The sequence below is a fragment of the Stylophora pistillata genome, chromosome 10 (genome assembly GCF_964205215.1).
Source record: "Stylophora pistillata chromosome 10, jaStyPist1.2, whole genome shotgun sequence".
Lineage (NCBI taxonomy): Eukaryota > Metazoa > Cnidaria > Anthozoa > Scleractinia > Pocilloporidae > Stylophora > Stylophora pistillata.
This window is the reverse complement of record NC_142528.1, coordinates 10,886,807-10,904,547: the sequence shown is the minus strand read 5'-3', so window position 1 is coordinate 10,904,547 and position 17,741 is coordinate 10,886,807. Positions and strand designations below refer to the sequence as shown.

General features: G+C 39.4%; 2 protein-coding genes across 2 annotated transcripts in view; one reads left to right on the top strand and one right to left on the bottom strand.

Moving 5' to 3' along the window:
- The window catches only part of LOC111321628 (protein flightless-1 homolog), a 30,660-nt gene extending 24,471 nt beyond the window's left edge, over positions 1-6,189 (bottom strand). Inside the window, exons 1-13 of the mRNA XM_088735618.1 lie at positions 6,029-6,189; positions 5,842-5,952; positions 4,507-4,578; positions 4,290-4,370; positions 3,182-3,208; positions 2,233-2,291; positions 2,067-2,143; positions 1,733-1,779; positions 1,531-1,568; positions 1,345-1,396; positions 790-841; positions 608-640; positions 72-155 (exon numbers count right to left, since the gene is read on the bottom strand). Of these exons, the coding sequence (XP_088591744.1) occupies positions 72-155; positions 608-640; positions 790-841; positions 1,345-1,396; positions 1,531-1,568; positions 1,733-1,779; positions 2,067-2,143; positions 2,233-2,291; positions 3,182-3,208; positions 4,290-4,370; positions 4,507-4,578; positions 5,842-5,952; positions 6,029-6,088 (793 nt within the window). The 5' untranslated portion in view covers positions 6,089-6,189. The remainder of the gene's footprint in view (positions 1-71; positions 156-607; positions 641-789; positions 842-1,344; positions 1,397-1,530; positions 1,569-1,732; positions 1,780-2,066; positions 2,144-2,232; positions 2,292-3,181; positions 3,209-4,289; positions 4,371-4,506; positions 4,579-5,841; positions 5,953-6,028) is intronic.
- Positions 6,190-6,299: 110 nt separating this feature from the next.
- On the top strand, positions 6,300-17,528 carry LOC111321585 (integrator complex assembly factor BRAT1). Its single transcript, XM_088735619.1, has 10 exons — positions 6,300-6,920; positions 9,000-9,396; positions 10,573-10,734; positions 11,135-11,327; positions 11,735-11,836; positions 12,882-13,056; positions 13,463-13,563; positions 14,659-14,932; positions 15,549-15,715; positions 16,321-17,528. The coding sequence occupies exons 1-10, from the start codon at positions 6,479-6,481 to the stop codon at positions 17,143-17,145; spliced, it is 2,838 nt and encodes a 945-aa protein (XP_088591745.1). The 5' UTR covers positions 6,300-6,478; the 3' UTR covers positions 17,146-17,528.
- The last annotated feature ends 213 nt before the right edge of the window (positions 17,529-17,741 follow it).

Here is a 17,741-nt window from a genome sequence, read left to right as displayed (position 1 = left end):
CATACGTAGTGGTGCAAATAAATTAAAAGTCTGTTCTGAACCTCTTTTCCACAAAAAATATATTTACTAACCTATGAGCGTGGACACTTCAGTGATCAGGTTGTGTGACAAATTGACTCTTTTCAAGCTGGCAATCAGGTACACTGGCTCAGGAACTGCAAGATTGAGAAGCAGCTCAATAAGATTAACATGCACACTATGATATTGTCCTATGATAAGATTAACATGGATAAGTACGATGATAAGATTAACATGCACACTATGATAATTGTATGTTATCAGGGCTTGACACTAACTTTTCAACTTACTAACCAAGTGGCTGATGACAACTTAGAAGTTACAACAATTTCAGTTTGTTTACTAGCCAAACCAGCTAGTGCAAACTGAAAACCACAAGCAAAAACTGAATTTCTACTAGTCTGTGGCTAGCTGGCTACCGTTAGTGTCGGGCCTTGTATCGTGTGAACAACACTGCCTTTTGCAAATATAATTAATGAAATATTCCGTTTAAAAGAAAAATGTACCATTATCTAATTATAATTATGGTAATCAGTCCTCAACCATGTTCCCTAGCAATGAGTTCGTATTAATTCAATCAATTTCTCACCTCTCGGTAGATCATTAAATGAAAGATCCAGATCTGAAATAAGAGGAATTATGTTGAGATCTCAAAACTAAAGTTACTCTTAATCTCCTGCAAATAAAACCAAAATAAAGTATAGCATCAATAAACTGCAGTAAATCATGATAACGAACAGTAATTTTTTTTAGTGTTTCACTGCTTAGTACCTGTTAGATTGACAAGGCCTTCCAATTTGTTTGGCATATTTGTTATTGTTCTCTGTAAAGGTAGGGAAAGTTCCATTTATTATAAATAATATATTTAAAAGCTGAACAATGCATGGCACCACTGAATTAAAATGTAATTTAATGTAATGTAGCATCAGAGATGCAGAACTATAAGTTATCACTAACAATATGAATTCATATCAAGGCCATCATCATCATCTGCTACATTTTCAGTAACCCAGCACATTCAAAATGTTCATAATTAGCTATCCAGAAACAAAGTTTTGGTAAAAGAATGGTGCACCAAAGGGTATGAGATAATTCCACATTTTGTAAAGAGGTAAAAAAAAAAAAAGAATTGGTGACTGAAACTTAAAGAAATTAAACCACAAAAGAATGTAAGGTAATGTGAACTCAGACAACCTTGAATGCATTGATTTGATTCCAACACACCAGATTTGCACTGAACAACAAAAATCAGGACACTTCAGCAAACCTCGCAACTATCAGTTAATTTGTGCAATGGCCCAAAGGAATACAACTTTAGTATGTTACCTGTGTGTTCCTCAAGTGAAGAGTGTGGAGCTGGGTTAGAGAAGGGAGTTGTCTGTTTGATAGATTAAGTTAAAATGACAGTTATCAACAGGATATAATTTTGATTGCTAGACACATACCTGTGACATGTTACCAATGAGGTAGTTGAGAATTAAATATTAATAAGTGAATAAGCTTTAAACTCACCTCAGTTGTGCATGGAGAAGTGGATTGTTATTCAGGATCTATATAGAAAGATGATTTGGCAATTATAATATTAATAATTTATTATATGTAAAAAGGAATTCTTCGTAACATAGCTTGTGATGAAGATTACATGCAATCAACATTTTAATTAGTACAAAATAAGTGATAAATCATTGGTTAGGTATTAACTTTAAGAACATACCAAGGTCTGCAAGTTTACAAGTCGTCTGAGTTGAGGAGGAATTGATTCTGAAAGATAATGACATGATTATTACACCTGACTCCATTTTCTTGTTGTGCTTGCAGTACTTATGGTGCTTCGATTTCAATGCACAATTTGCAATATACTAAATAAATATAACAATACCTAGATAAGAGAATTCGAAGAATACTCATTGATACTGATTGACTTTTATGGCATCATATTTGTCTGAACGTATATGCCAGAAAAAAAAAAAGACGTTGTCACATTTTAAGTGAATAGCTATCTCAATAAGAATTCTGTTTCATATATATCAGAATGTCAAGATACATACCAATAAGATTATTGCCGAGATCCAGGTAGATAAGATCTGTTAAGTTGATAAACAGCTGATTGGAAAGGGTAGAAATTCTGTGATAGTAAAAAGTACAATATAACTTTAAATTTCTATCATTTTTGATGAACAGAAGAACACAAACCAATGTCATTCCATTACTAACTTGTTGTGACTTAAGGACAGAACAATCAGTGCTTTGGCATTTTCCAGTTCAGGTGGTACCTAGTTAGGATACAAAATACTTGTAAGTATTACACGACTCGGGTAGTCAGAGGGCCAATAACTAACATCAACCAATCAAAATGCTCTATTGCCGGTCAATATTCTCTCAGTATTGGACCGGGTACTGTCCCGAATGATACCACACTTGTGTCCCTTTGAACTTCAGTCGTATAATAAATCTCTTATTAACCAAGCTTGCTCGGGACCGTACTGGAAGAATATCGGCCCTCGGTCTTTTTTGTACAGACCTTGCTGCGCTCGGTCCGTACTGTCAAGACCTCGGGCCGACATTCTCCCAATACGGCCCTCGCACTTGGTTAATAAGATATATATACTTTGCAGCCTTTGGCTTTCACAGCAAGTTAAGATTTTTTTTCAAACACAGCTTTAATGTAGAGTTTTTAATTAGTCTTACATACACTTTTTTATTTGGTAAGTATGAAATGCCCCAAGATGTTGTTTTTAACAGATGACATTAATCTTTCAATCTAAATAGAACAACAGTTTAATTTAAAAAGGATAGATGTCCTTCACTTCAGTAACTGACATTCTAAATAATTTCGAACTAAGCACTGAACAGTATAGACAAGGTTTAACCCAAATGGTGGTTTTACCAATTCAAGCAATGGGCATCAGGTATTCTCTATTAGAGAGTTGATTTAATTATTTAAATGTCCTCTGACTGTTAACTTTTGGCCCTTGACACTGTTCACAAAAATTAAAGTTCAGATAGAAGGGTTTGGCTAAAATGAAGATAGTTTAGAACGAGATTTTGTTAAACAATGGCTAAACTTTGTTTGAACAACTGGCCCTAAATCTGTAAACTTTTCAACTTGTCTTTTGAGTTAGGTAGTATTTTTGTTCTGCACAAAAAAAAGATAATTACTCACCTCTTTGAGCTGGTTTTGACTGAAATCCTGCACAAAAGGACATATACACACACAGTTGCAAATTAAACAATATGAAGATTTAAGGTCGGCACACACAAGGGGACTAGTCCCTGCGACTAGTCCCAGCGACCAGTTTCATGCGACTAGTCCCTTTGTGTGAACTACACATTTCTGTGGTCGCAGGGACCAAAATTTGGTCCCTGCGACTGGTCACATGAATTCAAACTGGTTTGAATTCGTGCGACCAGTCACAGGGACTTGTCGCATGAAACAAATGTTTGTCCCTTCGTGTGAACTGTTTCTGTGACCAGTCCCTGCGACTAAACGGTAAATAAGCCAATCATGGGTCAGTACGAGGCGTGACTTCCGGAATTTGTAAACATTGCAGTTTCTATGAATTTTCCCTGAATTCTAGATTTCTACAACTGAAGAATAAAAAACTATTTCTAGTTTTGTAAACATATACAGATGTCTTGGAGCCGTTTTGATGGAATTTTTACCCTATTTGACTCTGTCTGTTAAAAATAAAAAAACAAAAACAAGAACGGAACACATAAAAGCATGAATAATCCGACTGAATAAGTGTAGTTCATTTGCATTGATGTTTAATAGTGCTACAATGAAAAGTTACCAAATTTTCATTGTTTTCGTGTAACGCCCAGACTAAGAAACATCTTTTGCCTCTTAATTTTCCTATGTTCTTGTGCAATTGAGTGCCCTTGTGTGAACGCCTTAAGGGACTAGTCCCTGCTACCGGTCCCCTCGTGTAAACCCTTCAAAGACTTGTCGCCGGGACTAGTTGCATGGAGTAATTGCAGGGACTAGTCCTCTAGTGTGTGCCGACCTTTATAGTATCAGCACAGAGTAACCAGAGTCCCAGAAATTTTAAATCAAGAGTTATCATGTAACTACTTTAAATTAAAACAATAAAAAAGAACAGAAAGTTAGCAACATCAATACCTCTGTTTACCCAGAGTTTCTTCTGTTTACAAAAGAGTTTCCAAATACACCTTACACCTATTTTCTAAAAATACTTACCATCTTATGTTCATATGAAAGGCAAAACTGTTTAGAATCATACCGATGATCTGACATAACCTCAACTTACAATGGTAAGAAGATCATCAAGGCCAAATATATCCGCAGGAATTCCAGAATTCTTGAGCTGGTTCTTACGTGCATTAATTACCTGACAAACAAAATGGCAATACAGATGAAGGTTCCATAAGCTCAAGTAGAACAAAGAGTCCATTACCGGATACAACTATTAATAAATATTAATAGTAATTTAGATTTCTTTGGTCAATCAAACAGTGAATCTTTACCCTTAAGTGAGAGAGAGTTGACAAGTCTCCATGGATGCTTGCTAAATTGTTTTCCTTTAAAGATAAATGCTCCTGAAATAAATAAGAACAAATAAGATGATATAAGAGGGTGTCAAAGGTGGGTCCTGATCCCTTTCATACTCAAATTTCATCAGTTGAATCCATTGAAGTGTTGGTAGTGTGTAAATCAAAGCATGGGACACATACAGTATAAGTAACAAGTAAACTGACATCCTAAACCCTCTCATGGAAGTGACCAAGACAGAATTTCTCCTTACAATATCAGTGCAGTATCAAGAAGACAAGTGATGAGAATAAAAAAAAATATCAGCCAGTAGATTATTAGTTAATCAGATACCAAGTTCTCTAAAGGAACATCATAAGAATTGTATCACAGACAGTAAGGAGAATTACTAATGAGATCTCGGGAGTGCAAGGGTGAACCCTTTGGCCCCTAAGAGCAGTGCTTTCAGTAAGACCCGGCACCTGCCAGAGCTCCGGCGGGTATTATGTTGTGAGTCGCTGGGTATATTTCACTGCGCTCAAGTCACAGTCACCACGCTCAAGTCACAGTCAAGTCGCTCTCTAGTGGGTGTTGTACCGAGGTAGCCACCTATTTCAAATCTTATTGAAAGCACCGTAAGAGTGACTAGCATCTAATTTCTCTTTACAACATCACCCCTGAATCACACATCATGGTCATGAGAATAAAGAAAGTGATCAGCAACTATAGACACTCTTGATTGTTACACAAATTCTCCTTATCAGCACCTTAAGTGATGTATGTAGAACAGTATGGAGAATATGCACACTCTGATGTTAGGGTGCAAAGGGTTAAGTTGACAGTTCCTCATCTTACTATCAGCACTTGATTGCTTTCAGCATTATCTCAGTAATAAAATATGAAATTAAATACTGATCTCAGACTCTAATAGTACTTGAGTGTCGAAGGTTGAGATTCAGCAGGAGACCACTATCAAGAGGAAGTTTGCATTGTTTACTTTATGCAACGTAAACTGTATTTCCGGTCAATGCAAAACTAGTGACAGCGTGTGCATGCTTGATTTCTGTTAACGTTATCACAGAATTTATGTTTCTCCTAACAGGTTATAGGTACGACACGAAGTTACATTGCTTTTAGAAGTTTAATCCCGTTAATGTTGTTAACTCAAATATCATTTGAAGTTGTACAAAAATGTTTTGGTCATGCTGCAGAAAGTGTTTTTGACAGTTGCGATTCGCACAGTTTCGGTGGACAATAAAAGAAAAGTAAAAACCGTAAATGAAATTTTACAAATTCTACTAAATAATGAAATAACCCATCAATGCTCTCACCAGCTTCATCAGGTGAGATAACTCGTCTGGAAGACATTCCAATCCAGTTTGGTTCAACTTCAACCACCGTAAATTTGGCATGTCTGCCACCCGCTTGGGAAAATCCAGCTTCTACAAGAGCCACAGAAACAGTTATTTTAAGACAAAGGAAGTTCATGGATGAAATAAAAGACGTGGAGGTTCAAACCTTGAAGTCATTTTTGGTCAAATCAAGACCACGAACGAACGGCAGCACACCTTCCGCCATTTTGCTGGCCGTCGTTTCAAGTTTAAACTCAATCTTCCCTCTGGGGTGGGCTACGGATCGTACAGTTGCATGAAAGTTTTTGTCATTTTTTTCAAACTATGCGCGAAAAAAAACAAAGAAACCCTCCCCAATTTTGATCAGATCAAATCTAAAATTAAGATTAAGAGAAAAAATTTTGGTCATCGATTACTTTGAAAAATTAGATCAATATTAGTGTCTGACCAACTGCGCACCTACCCGTCCCTAACCTAAAATCAACCCAAAACCGTCCTCAGCTGACTCTTGTAGAATTAGGGGAGGAGTAGATGCGTCACTGATGGGAAAAACTCTGAGCTTCCCTTCCCCTCCCTATAAGTGTCTCAGTTGTCATTGGAAAGGAACACGCGCGAAATGGCTGCAATCGAGAAGAAGAAAACTTGGACGGAATTGTTGCCTTCGTTGTTTGATTTACTCGTAAACAACGCCGATGGAGTGATAGATGACACAAGCTTGGAAAGAATACTTGAATGGTTAAAATGTGTGTGCCAAAATGAACAGCAAGTTGGAAATCTCTTTCAGTGTGGAACCGTCGAGTTCATGTCAAAAGATCATATTTTCTCCAATCCTGAATCAGCAGCATTCTTTCTTAGATTATTGGGATTTCTTGTTTCCAGGGCGGATATTCTTCACTCTTTAAAATTTAGAAAAGACGGAGACATTGTTTCACGGTTTTTTAAGAAACCCAGAGATGAGCCTCACTTGTGGAACGAGGGAATTGTAAGAAATGGCTATTTCCAGGCATTGATTTCTCTTACAGAACACACAGATGGAATGTTCTGGCTTAAAGATTCAGGTGAGAATCTAATCATGAATGATGGGAAGGAGGCAGTGCACCCAACCAGTGAATTTGCTATGGGAGGTGAATTTGCTATGGGGGGTGAATTTGCTATGGGGGGTAAATTTGCTATGGGGGGTGGATGGGGGGAACTTCCTGGTAATGATAGGCTGATGAGAATGTGCCAGTGGATGGGGTCGCATTTTCACAACTGTATTGACTATCATGGGTTTCATTTTCTGTAGAGTTACTAGAATGAGGTTGCACATTCTCAGGATAGGGGGCTAAGAAAATTCTGGTAAGTAGGGATTTAAAAGTGGGAAGATTGTTAAGTGGGAAGATTGTTAGCCAAAAGTGGCTAAGGTATATAATTGGCCAAAGAAGAGACCATAATGGGGAAGGGGTTCTGAGAGGTCAGCTACACATACCCATCTAAAATTGACTGAAGAACACCCCACATCTTTCCGGGAATTTTGCTGCAGGGATTTGATGAAGATATCATGTGGCAAGGTTCCTCAAGGAACCAACCCTGGAGGGATAGGTTTTGATGACCTTTCACTCTCCGAAAAATGGTGGTAGAAGAGATGATGTGCCTTTCTAAAGAGGGGATGCTTGGCAAGCAGGCACTCATTTGTGCTGTAGTATCAGCTAGAAAGGGACAAGTCATGAGCTACAGACTCTTGCCCATATCTTGTATCTTGAGGATTTGCTTTTCTTGCTGCAGTGCCATATAAGAACCTGCTCACAGGCTGTATGTAAATATTAGTTTATACAAAAATAAGGGAAAGGGTAACTTAAGGTTTGCTAAAAATATATCAAGCTCTCCTTATCTTTCTCGTAAGATCTCTTTTTTGGAGCAAATTTCACCTTACAATATCACCCCTGAATCACACATTAGTGTCTCAAGAATAAAGAAATGATCACCAACCAAAGAAGCCCCTGACTGTTAATCAAGTTCTCCTTGTCAACACCTCAGGAAATGCATAAAGAACAGTAGGGAGAAAATGCACACTAATGTTAGGGTGTCAAGTATGTATAGGTAATCACATGATTTCGAGTCCAATTTGGAATAAACAAGCACGGGTAAATTTTTTCAAAGACTAACAAAATTGCATGAGCCCGTAGGGCAAATGCAAAAATTGTGGTCTTTGAAAAAATTTACAAGTGTTTATTTATTCCAAATTGCATGAGAAAATCATGTGATTATCTATTAATAATATACATGAAAAAATACGAGCTAGTTTCTCATAACTACGCAGAAGAGAAGCGTGCACAACACGTGCAAAAATAATTTATTCAAACCCTGCAAGTGATATTGACCTTGACATCGACCTTGACATTGACCTTGACATTGACCAATCATTCTGACCAATCAGAATGTCTGATTTGTTTCTTTCTTTGCACTGAATTAACCCTCTTCTGCACTGAATAAACTCTCTTCTGCACTGAATTAACTGAAAACTGCATTCATCTTAACCAATCAGAACTGAGAAATTTTTTCATGTCTATTATTAAATAGCTAATAATGATGATAAACATCTACTGAGATGTGAACAAAGTCTTAGAGTTCAAATAGAGAAATAAGGACTGGTACTAGGTAGATTTATAACATAACCAAAGTAAAGCGCGCGCTCTGATTGGTCAATTTAGCATTCCCCATTTGCCCATGGGTGTACGCTGCTGACGTGAGCAAATGCAAAGACTATTTTTCCGCGCGCGCTTGTTTTTTCTGGTCGCGTAAGATTTGTTAAATAAACGGGAACTCTTTAGCTACAATGTATCAATGTTATGTTATAAAACAAATGGTAAACACCACAGCGTACACTATTGAGTTATGGATGCACTTGGGAGGTTTGCTAAGCACTCAAGAAGCTAGAGTCGCTCTCGGCTGTCGCCTCGAGCGACTCTTACGCTTCTTTCGTGCTTAGCAACCTCCCGCGTGCATCCATAACTCAATAGTGTACGCTGTGGTGTTTACCATTTGTTAAATGGGATTAAGATACCTCTGGTATGGGATTTACATTTGTCATTTTTTTTTTTCAATAATGCCGGGTCAGTCAGATGGTAACCATGAGTTTATTTGTTGGATTTATTCAGGTTCTGTGACATGTGCCTTAGACTGCATTTCTGACAGAAGTATGTTTGTTGCAAGTTCAGCTAGAAAATTTATTGTGAAGTTTATTATCAAGGAGAGTGAGTGGATAACAGACCAGCAGCCTCGCACACAAGACAACATCTTAGAGTGCAGTGATCAACTTAAAATTATCATTGACAAGATTAAATCGATGCTTATTCCAGGCATTTCACCGTCAACAACCTCAGAAATAGCTGCCATTGAAGTTACAAGAATCTTGGCGTGTGAGAACTCTGTCCTTGGACAAAAGGTTCTTCAACAAAGCAAACTGTTTATGGATTGTTTGAGTTTAATCAAAGTGGGAGATACAGGGGTTTGCCAGAAACTTGTTGATATGATATGTGAGATTTCAAAAAACAGGTAAACAATCATGGCTAAATATGGACAATTATGTTAATTGCCCCTTTGATATATGCTTACTTGTATTTATGCAATGGACTAGCATCCCATCTGGCGGGGGGGGGGGGGAGGAGTAGTAATACTCCCAGCTGCTTTGTGCTACATGGAAACTGGGATACATACATACATAGGTTAATTGATCACTCCCCATGGGGGCTTTTCAGGGCCAACACCCACCCATCCCACCCAAGGGAGGACATCCACCACACAGTAATCTCGTGCATGGGAAATTAATGTCTCCTACCCCTAACCCTGCAGGAGACGGGGCCTTTGGTTTATTTGTCCTTATCCGAGAAGACTAGAATATCTATCCATTTCTTGATTGTAGAATGGTAGCAAATTCTCCTCACTTATTTTAAGACCTTGAGTATTGCTCCGGCTGGGGCTCGAACCCTCGATCTCCTGCACAACACAATCCGGCGCTCTAACCAATTGAGCTAACCAGGAGGCGGTCAGGCTGGGTGGGATGATAAGTTTGAGTACAGACTTTACCTTTACACGTATCTATCCATTAACAAGATGAATTATTAACCTTTTACAACAGGAAATGCCTTTGAGCTCCTAAAACAGCCAAAATTAACCAAGAGAATATGACAATTTTTACTTGTTTGTCTCCTCACTGGAGATGTTTTTATCCTCCTGCATCATTCTCCTTTTTGACCAATCAAATCAGCCCGATGGCGCATGTCAGCGTTATCATACCCCTCATCATTTTAAAACTGGTTATTTCTTTGTTTGGCAGGTCAAGTTGAAGTTAGGTTTTTATTGTGCTTGTTTAATTTTAATTTCAGTGGAGGCGTGGGGGCCTCATGGTTAGTGCACTCAACTCTGGATTGAGTGGTCCGGGTTTGAGCCCCGGCCGGGACATTGTGCTGTGTTCTTAGGCAAGACAGTTTACTCTCACAGTGCCTCTCTTCACCCAGGTGTATAAATGGGTACCGGCAAATTTAATGCGGGGGGTAACCCTGCAATGGACTGGCATCCCATCCAGGGGGGAGTAGAAATACTCCTAGTTGCTTCATGCTACAGAAACCGAAGTTAAGCACCGGCCTAATGGGCCACTAGCCTTGTAAACAGACTTTACCTTTACCTTAATTTTAATTTCAGCCTAGTACTTAGCATGTTTGTACTTTTTAGCACATGTCCAGTGGATTGGGATAAGCTTACTACCATGGAAAATGCAGTGACAACAGCATCAGAAGTCCTCTTGGGGTCATGTGTCAATCTTTTTAAGAAAGGCCTTATAACTACAGGGCTTGAGCTGGTAGCTGGTTTAGGCCCCTGTCAAGAGTGTTCCAGGTACAATTTGAATGCTTCTGCATGTTCTTTAGTATTATTTCTGTAAAGTAACCAGGTGTAAATTACTCTGACTTATGATTCTCTTGTCATATTACCACGGGAGGCAGCGTGGCCGAGTGGTCAGCGTGTCGGACTCGCAATCCGTCACTCCCGGGTTCGAGTCCCGCCCTGGCCACTACCGGGATTTGTTTCACGGTAGCTCCGAGTTCAAATCCTCGGCCATGCTTGTAAATAGCCAACTGGTTTGCCTCTGGCCAGGTGGGATTCTTAACAATGTAATGTTCAATTTGAATTCAGTTTGTTTATCGGCCCACAATGTAAACTACTGGGTTACCAGTAATTGTGTTAGCTATTAAAGTTTATTTTTATTTATTTTTTTTTTAATGGGGTTTTGTCCTAGAGCTTTTCCACTTCACTGGTTGGAAGTACTGTTGGGTTTGGTAGAGTTACCTCTTGATCTTGTCCTTAATCAGAAATCTTGGAACATTGATGAATTACAGAATGGCTGTGGTGCCAGTGGAAATGATCACATAGACACTGTTCTTGTTGATGGCCTGCTGTCCTTGGATTATCAGAAAAGATCCTTCTCAAAGGTTTGAAAATAGGCACAGTGGTGGATAGCCATGACTATGCTTTAAATAAATTGCTGTGACATACAGCTGTGACACACAGCTGTGCTTTCCACTAACAAGCTGGATTTCTCTCAGCTTTAACCTTTAGCACCCTAGCATCAGTATGCATATTCTCCATACTGTGTGCCATAAATTTCCTAAGGTGCTGACAAGGAGAATTTGTTTAACAATAAAGAGCTTCTTAAGTAGATTATCATTTCCTTCATTCTCCTGACTTTAATGTGTGATTCAGGGGTGATGTTGTAAGGAGAAATTAGATGCTGGTCACTCTTGGGGGGGGGAGGGGTAAAGGTTAACTTCATGTCATGTTATGTTACCATAAATCATCAAATGACAATCTTATGTCTACTTTTTTTTCGTTAAAACAGCAACAATTACAGTATGCAATGCTTCCTTGGATTAAAGGGAGTTCATCCAATGCCAAACTTGTTTGTCAGGGACTAGCTGCATCCCAACAGCTGATGCAACAGGTAACTATTTTACAGGGGTTGTAAAGGAGTCCCTTTTTTTGTACTGTACACATAAATGTCAATTGTACTACCTATGCTGCTTATACAAAGATATTTTTTCATCATGCAAAACGCGTTGTATATAAACTTCGTAATGGGCTTTGCTCATCATATAGTCTCCGTGGCCACAGGGACCCCATACAATCTGTTTGTGTAGCCGACTGTTGTTTTATAGTGAATGTACCAGATTTACCGTTTGCCTCACCTATAGTGATATATTGCTGACTATGTACATAAATCATTGATAAATAAACATTGAATTACTTTACCTGTGGTGTATAGTCATCCTTTTGCCTCAAATATGTCTTTTTGGAGCGATTTTGAATAAGTCTGAGTTCGTCGTTAATGTAATGCATATCACTATAGGTGAGGCAAACGGTAAATCTGGTACATTCACTATAAAACAACAGTTGGCTACACAAACAGACTGTATGAGCCCCCTGTGCTGTGGCTCAGCGGTAGAGCATCGGAGCATGGAATCAGAAGGTCTGAGGCTCAATTCCTCATGGAGACTCAGAATTTTTTTCCCTTTGTCCCACGCTCGTGACAAGACCAAAACATATTTCCATATTTCTTTACCCAGCTCAAAACTTACCATCCTTCTTATTCTTCACAAACAAAGGCATGTTTTTATTTTCAATTAGAATTTGAACCTTAAAAAAAGTAATGTTTTGAATGTCATACCATGGATGGCAATTGTTGGTTTCAGAATAATAAATGTCTTATTTTTGTGGGTCAGAGAAGCTGTAACGTAATTTTTCCTTATTTTTGTCATGGGCTGGTAAAACTCTGATTAATAGTCTGTAAGAGATTACATGCGTGTCAGTAAGTTTGTCTATAGCTGTTAAATACTCTCCCACATCAAGAATTCAATTTTTTCAAATTTTCACGACGGTTCTCCTTAATTTATGGTGAAAATTACTGAAGCATGAGATGAGATTTCGTCAACTGCCTTTCAACAATTTAACGTGCAGTATTCTTTTTGATTTCTTTTCCATTACGAAAGGCCTCCTCAAGACATATTTCTGAGGTGTCGCACTGGCTAAAGCTCAGTATAAACCTCCTTCACGACTGCATCAGTCCGAGCGAAGATTCAGCTGTGAAGTTTCATGGCAATCAGAGAGTACTCAAAGCCTTGATGGTGTTCATCGCAAGCTTTGCTGAAGTGCAAAAATCAAAAGGTAACCAACACATATTTAAAAGGCGTAAGTGTAATATGATTAAGGTTTAAGGCGCACTCGGATTTGGAGACTGGAAAAACAATCGAGAGCTTGCGAATCACTTGCTTTCGGCTTGTTATTTTACGAAGCGTCATCGAATGTAGCAAAGGCGGGGGTCCTGATCCCGCTTCACACACGAAGTTTTAGAAAAATTCAGGCATTACGTGTACCATATTAATTTTGGACCTAATCACGCGTCATGTATAAGCCCTTCGTTATCTTCTTTATCGGGTTCTACAAACGTCTCGCTTGGGTTTTTACGCTGATGAAAAGTGCAGTCTGCAGTCTAAACTATTGATGTTTTCTGAGGTTTTTTTCGTGTTTGACCGAAGATTTACCACCGTCTGTTAATTCTGTCGTTTATCAGGCATTCGTGAAGGCACAGAATTCTTCATTGCTGACCAGCTGTTTGACGATGTTGTTGGGGCGTTGCTACAACTTATTGAAAGTTCCAAAACAAGTGAAGCTGTAAGTAGACGATTTGGTTATATCACTTGAGTTGATAACATAGATTATTGGCCGTAAAGAATTTTTAAATCTGACCGGCGTTTTGAGCGTTAGCCCTTCGTCTGAGCTGAGCTGTAAGTACTTTGCCCGGTTTCTGCTGATCGCTTGATACGTTTTCTGCAGAGAGTTTCAAACAAAGGAACAAACGTTCCTTTGGGTCAACCTTTCGATCGCCTATAGCTTGTATTAGACACAAGTACATATGCGATATTGACCAAGCTTGTTCGGTCAAGATGGCTGGGTATTAGACGTGTTCTTTTTTTTTTTGCGTTTTTATGGACCGAGACGAAGTCGAGGTCCATAAAATGTAACGGGAAAAAAAACCAAAACAAAACAAAAAAAAAACCAGCCATCTTTACGGAACAAGCTTGGTCAATGAAGGATTTGCTATATTGCAAAAAGGCCTCGCTTTATTAAGAATCAAGAATGACGTGTTTACTTTCTGCCGCTTTTTGCGTCTCCATCTCGCCGACATTGTCCAAGAATTACGAACTTAGTGCGAAATCAATTTTTTTTCTTGCATGGGATTAAAGCGGGGTAATCCCAAGCGGGCAAGATGGGCCCATTTTGCCCGCTCGGGACTGTCCGCTCGGGACTGTCCGCTCTGATCCCGCTCAATAGAAAAAGTGCGTGGAGCGGACTTATAAAGTTCGTAACTTTTGGACAATGTCGGCGACGAAGTCACAAGAACCGGCAGAAGACAGTCAAAACAAAGAAAAATTAAACGAGCCTCTTCGGTACGCTGTGCTACAGACAAGGTTGGTTTTCTTTCCCAGCTCTCGAAATAAAAAAGTAATTCTTGATTCTTATTAAAGCGAAATATTTTTGCAGTAGACTAAATCCTTTATTGAACAAGCTTGTTCGTTCAAGATGGCTGGATGTTAGCCTCGTTCCCTATTTTGCGATTTTGTGGACCTCGACTTCGTTTCGGTCCATAAAAACGCAAAAAAAGCTCGGCCAATATCCAGCCATCTTTATCTCACGCTTGGTCAATAACGTAAATGTGTGATGTTTTTCCGTAAACCTCAAGTCATTATTTGTTTGTTGGCCTTTAAGGTAATATCTGCTTCCTTGAAAACACTTGGAAAGGTGTTTGACGCCGCCAAGCCAACGTACATAACAAACCTGTTCACCAGCGGCGTGCAAACAGATAACGAAGAACCTGATGAGAAACGAGCAAAGCTCGGCCATAATCTGCAAAATGCTAACACTAAAACTTCAAACCGTGAAAAGCTGGCTTTTATGCTTTATCGAAGATTGCGGGACTCGAGATGGGAAGTAAGAGATTCTGCGTTAGAGTTTGTTGCTGGACTACTGCAGTTAAACCAAGGTAAGTCTCGCATGCAGTGGAGTGAGGCAAGGCAACGCGGAACAGGGAAGTGGAAAAACAAGCACAACGTGTGATGGAAAACATTGTAAATACAACTCTCTTTGTGGTTCTGTGGGTCTTTATTGCCTAGACCACCGCTATAGCACCCTCCCGGGAAGGGTGGGGTGGGTAAAGAAAATTTTACAATGATACTGCTGCACGTGCTAGCTAGCTAGAATCGTAATAATCAAGTGACACTCAATTTGCCGACATATGTACATGGGCCTGACTGGCATTTCCGTAATATATATTTAATCTTGATAAACAGGTTTATCACTCACGTAAATGCAGTAGCCTTCATATTTCAAATAGGACGTAAATTCCAAAACTTTTGTGCACTCAACGGCGCTTACTTGTGTGAAAAAATGAGAGACGACTGGGGACGAGCAGCTTGTAAGGGTGAACTTGAGGGTGGTAAATATTTCATATGAACACAATCCTTCTCCCTTCCTGCGATAAGTTTGCGGACTCAAGAGATTAGCCGTGAAAAAGTTGTCAGCTGAGCAATGTTGGGAACAAAAAAAAAAAATTGCACTTATTCTAGAACCGAAATTTTTAGTCTTCTTTTTCCTCTCAGATTCAATTGAGGGGTTCCTCTGTTTTCGCAATATCCCAGCGATTGTGTGGAACACTGTTAACGACAGTGACAGCTACGCCCGTGCCTCTGCTATCCTCGTCATTGGTTCCTTGGCCTGTCGATCAAAGTTGTGGACATCGCTTCTTCAAAATAATCAACTATCAGAGGTATTTTCTTGCTTCAAAACCTGGTGCTACTTATTGGGTGAAAATTCAACAGCAGGAGCAACAATTTCCTTCTTTTTCAGTTTTTTTTTTTTTTAGTAAAATGAATTTTGAGGGTATAATCAAATAGTCAAGTGTCAGTGGTAAATTTCTGTCGATGGCATACGCCGCCGTTTTTGGTAAATTAAAGCCAGACGATTTAAAAAACCAACACTCTCCTGATCTCTTATGGTCTGTTAGGTATCAATTTTGAAGCATAGGGACTTACTATTATTTATCTTGTGGGAGGGGTTAAGGGGTAGGACGATTTTAATTGTGTTACAATAGAATTACCTGATTTTCCCCTCCCACCTTTCCCCCCCCCCCCCCCAAGGCTCTGTAGTATTTTGATGACTGCCGCCCCTATTAAGGGTCAATTTTTTGTAGTCCTCTCCTTTAAACTCTGTTAGCGACGACTGATCCCCCATCCGTAACCCCTGAGAACCACGTGATCCCCTGGAAATCCTCCGACCTCTCCCCCACCCCTCTTCCAAAATGATGACTGGTCCCTTTGGTGCTTCACACTTGATCTCATTTCAAAATGTTTTCGTTCTTTCCGTTCACAACAGGAACTCATCCTAGAGAAGCTCTCCACGGTTCTGGTAGAAGACGAAGAGGCCTTCCCGCGTCGTAGAGTCCTGGAATGCTTAACTTTGTGGATAACACAACGTCATCCCATTGCTTTTCGAATTACTCGGTCTAGTAAGGAAGTAAAAGACCAATCACCGTCCGAGGGAATTCTAACATCTGACGATTTTCAGGACTTACAGGTCGGGAAACAATCGGTAGAGATCGGAAACCAGTCGGTACAGGTTGAAAACCAATCGGTAGCTACGGAAACATCTTGGTATGAAATAATAGCACGAAGAATCTGCCACGCTTGTCAGGATTTTGACTGGGAAGTTAAATTACGTGGATTTGAATTATGGGAAGCAGTTATCTGTGACATCACTGGTTTAAAACCCAAGGAGGAAAGCATAAATACTCGCAAAACGTGTAATGGCGAACGTTTGAACAAACAAGACGTAGATAAATGTCTACGAGTTCTTTTCGAAATGGGAGCATTAAAGATTTTAAGCGAAGCACTAAGTGATTGCGACCACATGGTTTGCGAGAAGTCTCTCGAATTGTTTGCTATTTTACAACAAATTGCAAATCCAGATTACCCCATCGTCGAACAATGGATCAAGACATCGTGGGATTTTCAGGAAGCTCTAGGGAAAGGGTTTAGTTTGGAGAGGTTCAAAAACGTTTTACTTGGGACTGATCTAGCAGCAGTGGCTCTGTCGTGTGAAGCCGCTGACAACGCGCTTAGATCTGATCCGGTTTCTTTACTAGAGGACGTTCTCTCAGCAGCCGGACATCACGAGGAAAATCTTCTGGACTGTTATTGATTTGATGGCTATTATTCTGAATTGAATGTCGTTTCAAGGCTCTCTCTCATCTTCTTTCGTCTAGGAGACGGGACGAAGAGAGAGCCTAGGGACTTGGTTACTCCAAATTGACCAAGCTTTTTTACAAATTGTTTCACTCTCAGGATTTAAAGATCAATTGTCCTCACTGTCCATTATACATACCCTTTAAGAATAAAGCTCTGAAAATTTGGTGTCAATGCAACCAAATAGTTAAATTTGACCAAATCCCCTTAGTTAATATTGCTCCTTCTTCGTGCAACCTTTCTGCTTGAAAAACATTGTTTCGATATTGTAAGGATGACTTCCTTGTCGGTCAGTGTTCCAGCAAGTTTAAAGATTAAATAAAATCTAATAGAAGAGTCGTTTGTTTGTTTCCGAGCCTTTTATTTCCCCATTAGCCTGAAGTCAGAATAAAATTTTGCTGATTTAGACTACGTGCAGACCTTGCTTCTCGGGAACGTCCTTCGCGCAAGTTAACAAAAAGTTTGTGAAAAAAGGATGTTGACGTTTGCGCGCCGCGCGTAACTCTGCACTGACATCATTCTTTTCTTTGTCTCCTTTTTGACTGCTCGTGC

Coding starts and splice junctions, on each gene's coding strand:
- LOC111321585 (XM_088735619.1), top strand. CDS start 6,479: ATGGCTGCAATCGAGAAGAAGAAAACTTGGACGGAATTGTTGCCTTCG. Junction 6,921..8,999: donor GTTCTGGCTTAAAGATTCAG/GTGAGAATCTAA, acceptor GGATTTATTCAG/GTTCTGTGACATGTGCCTTA. Junction 14,933..15,548: donor ACTACTGCAGTTAAACCAAG/GTAAGTCTCGCA, acceptor TTTTCCTCTCAG/ATTCAATTGAGGGGTTCCTC.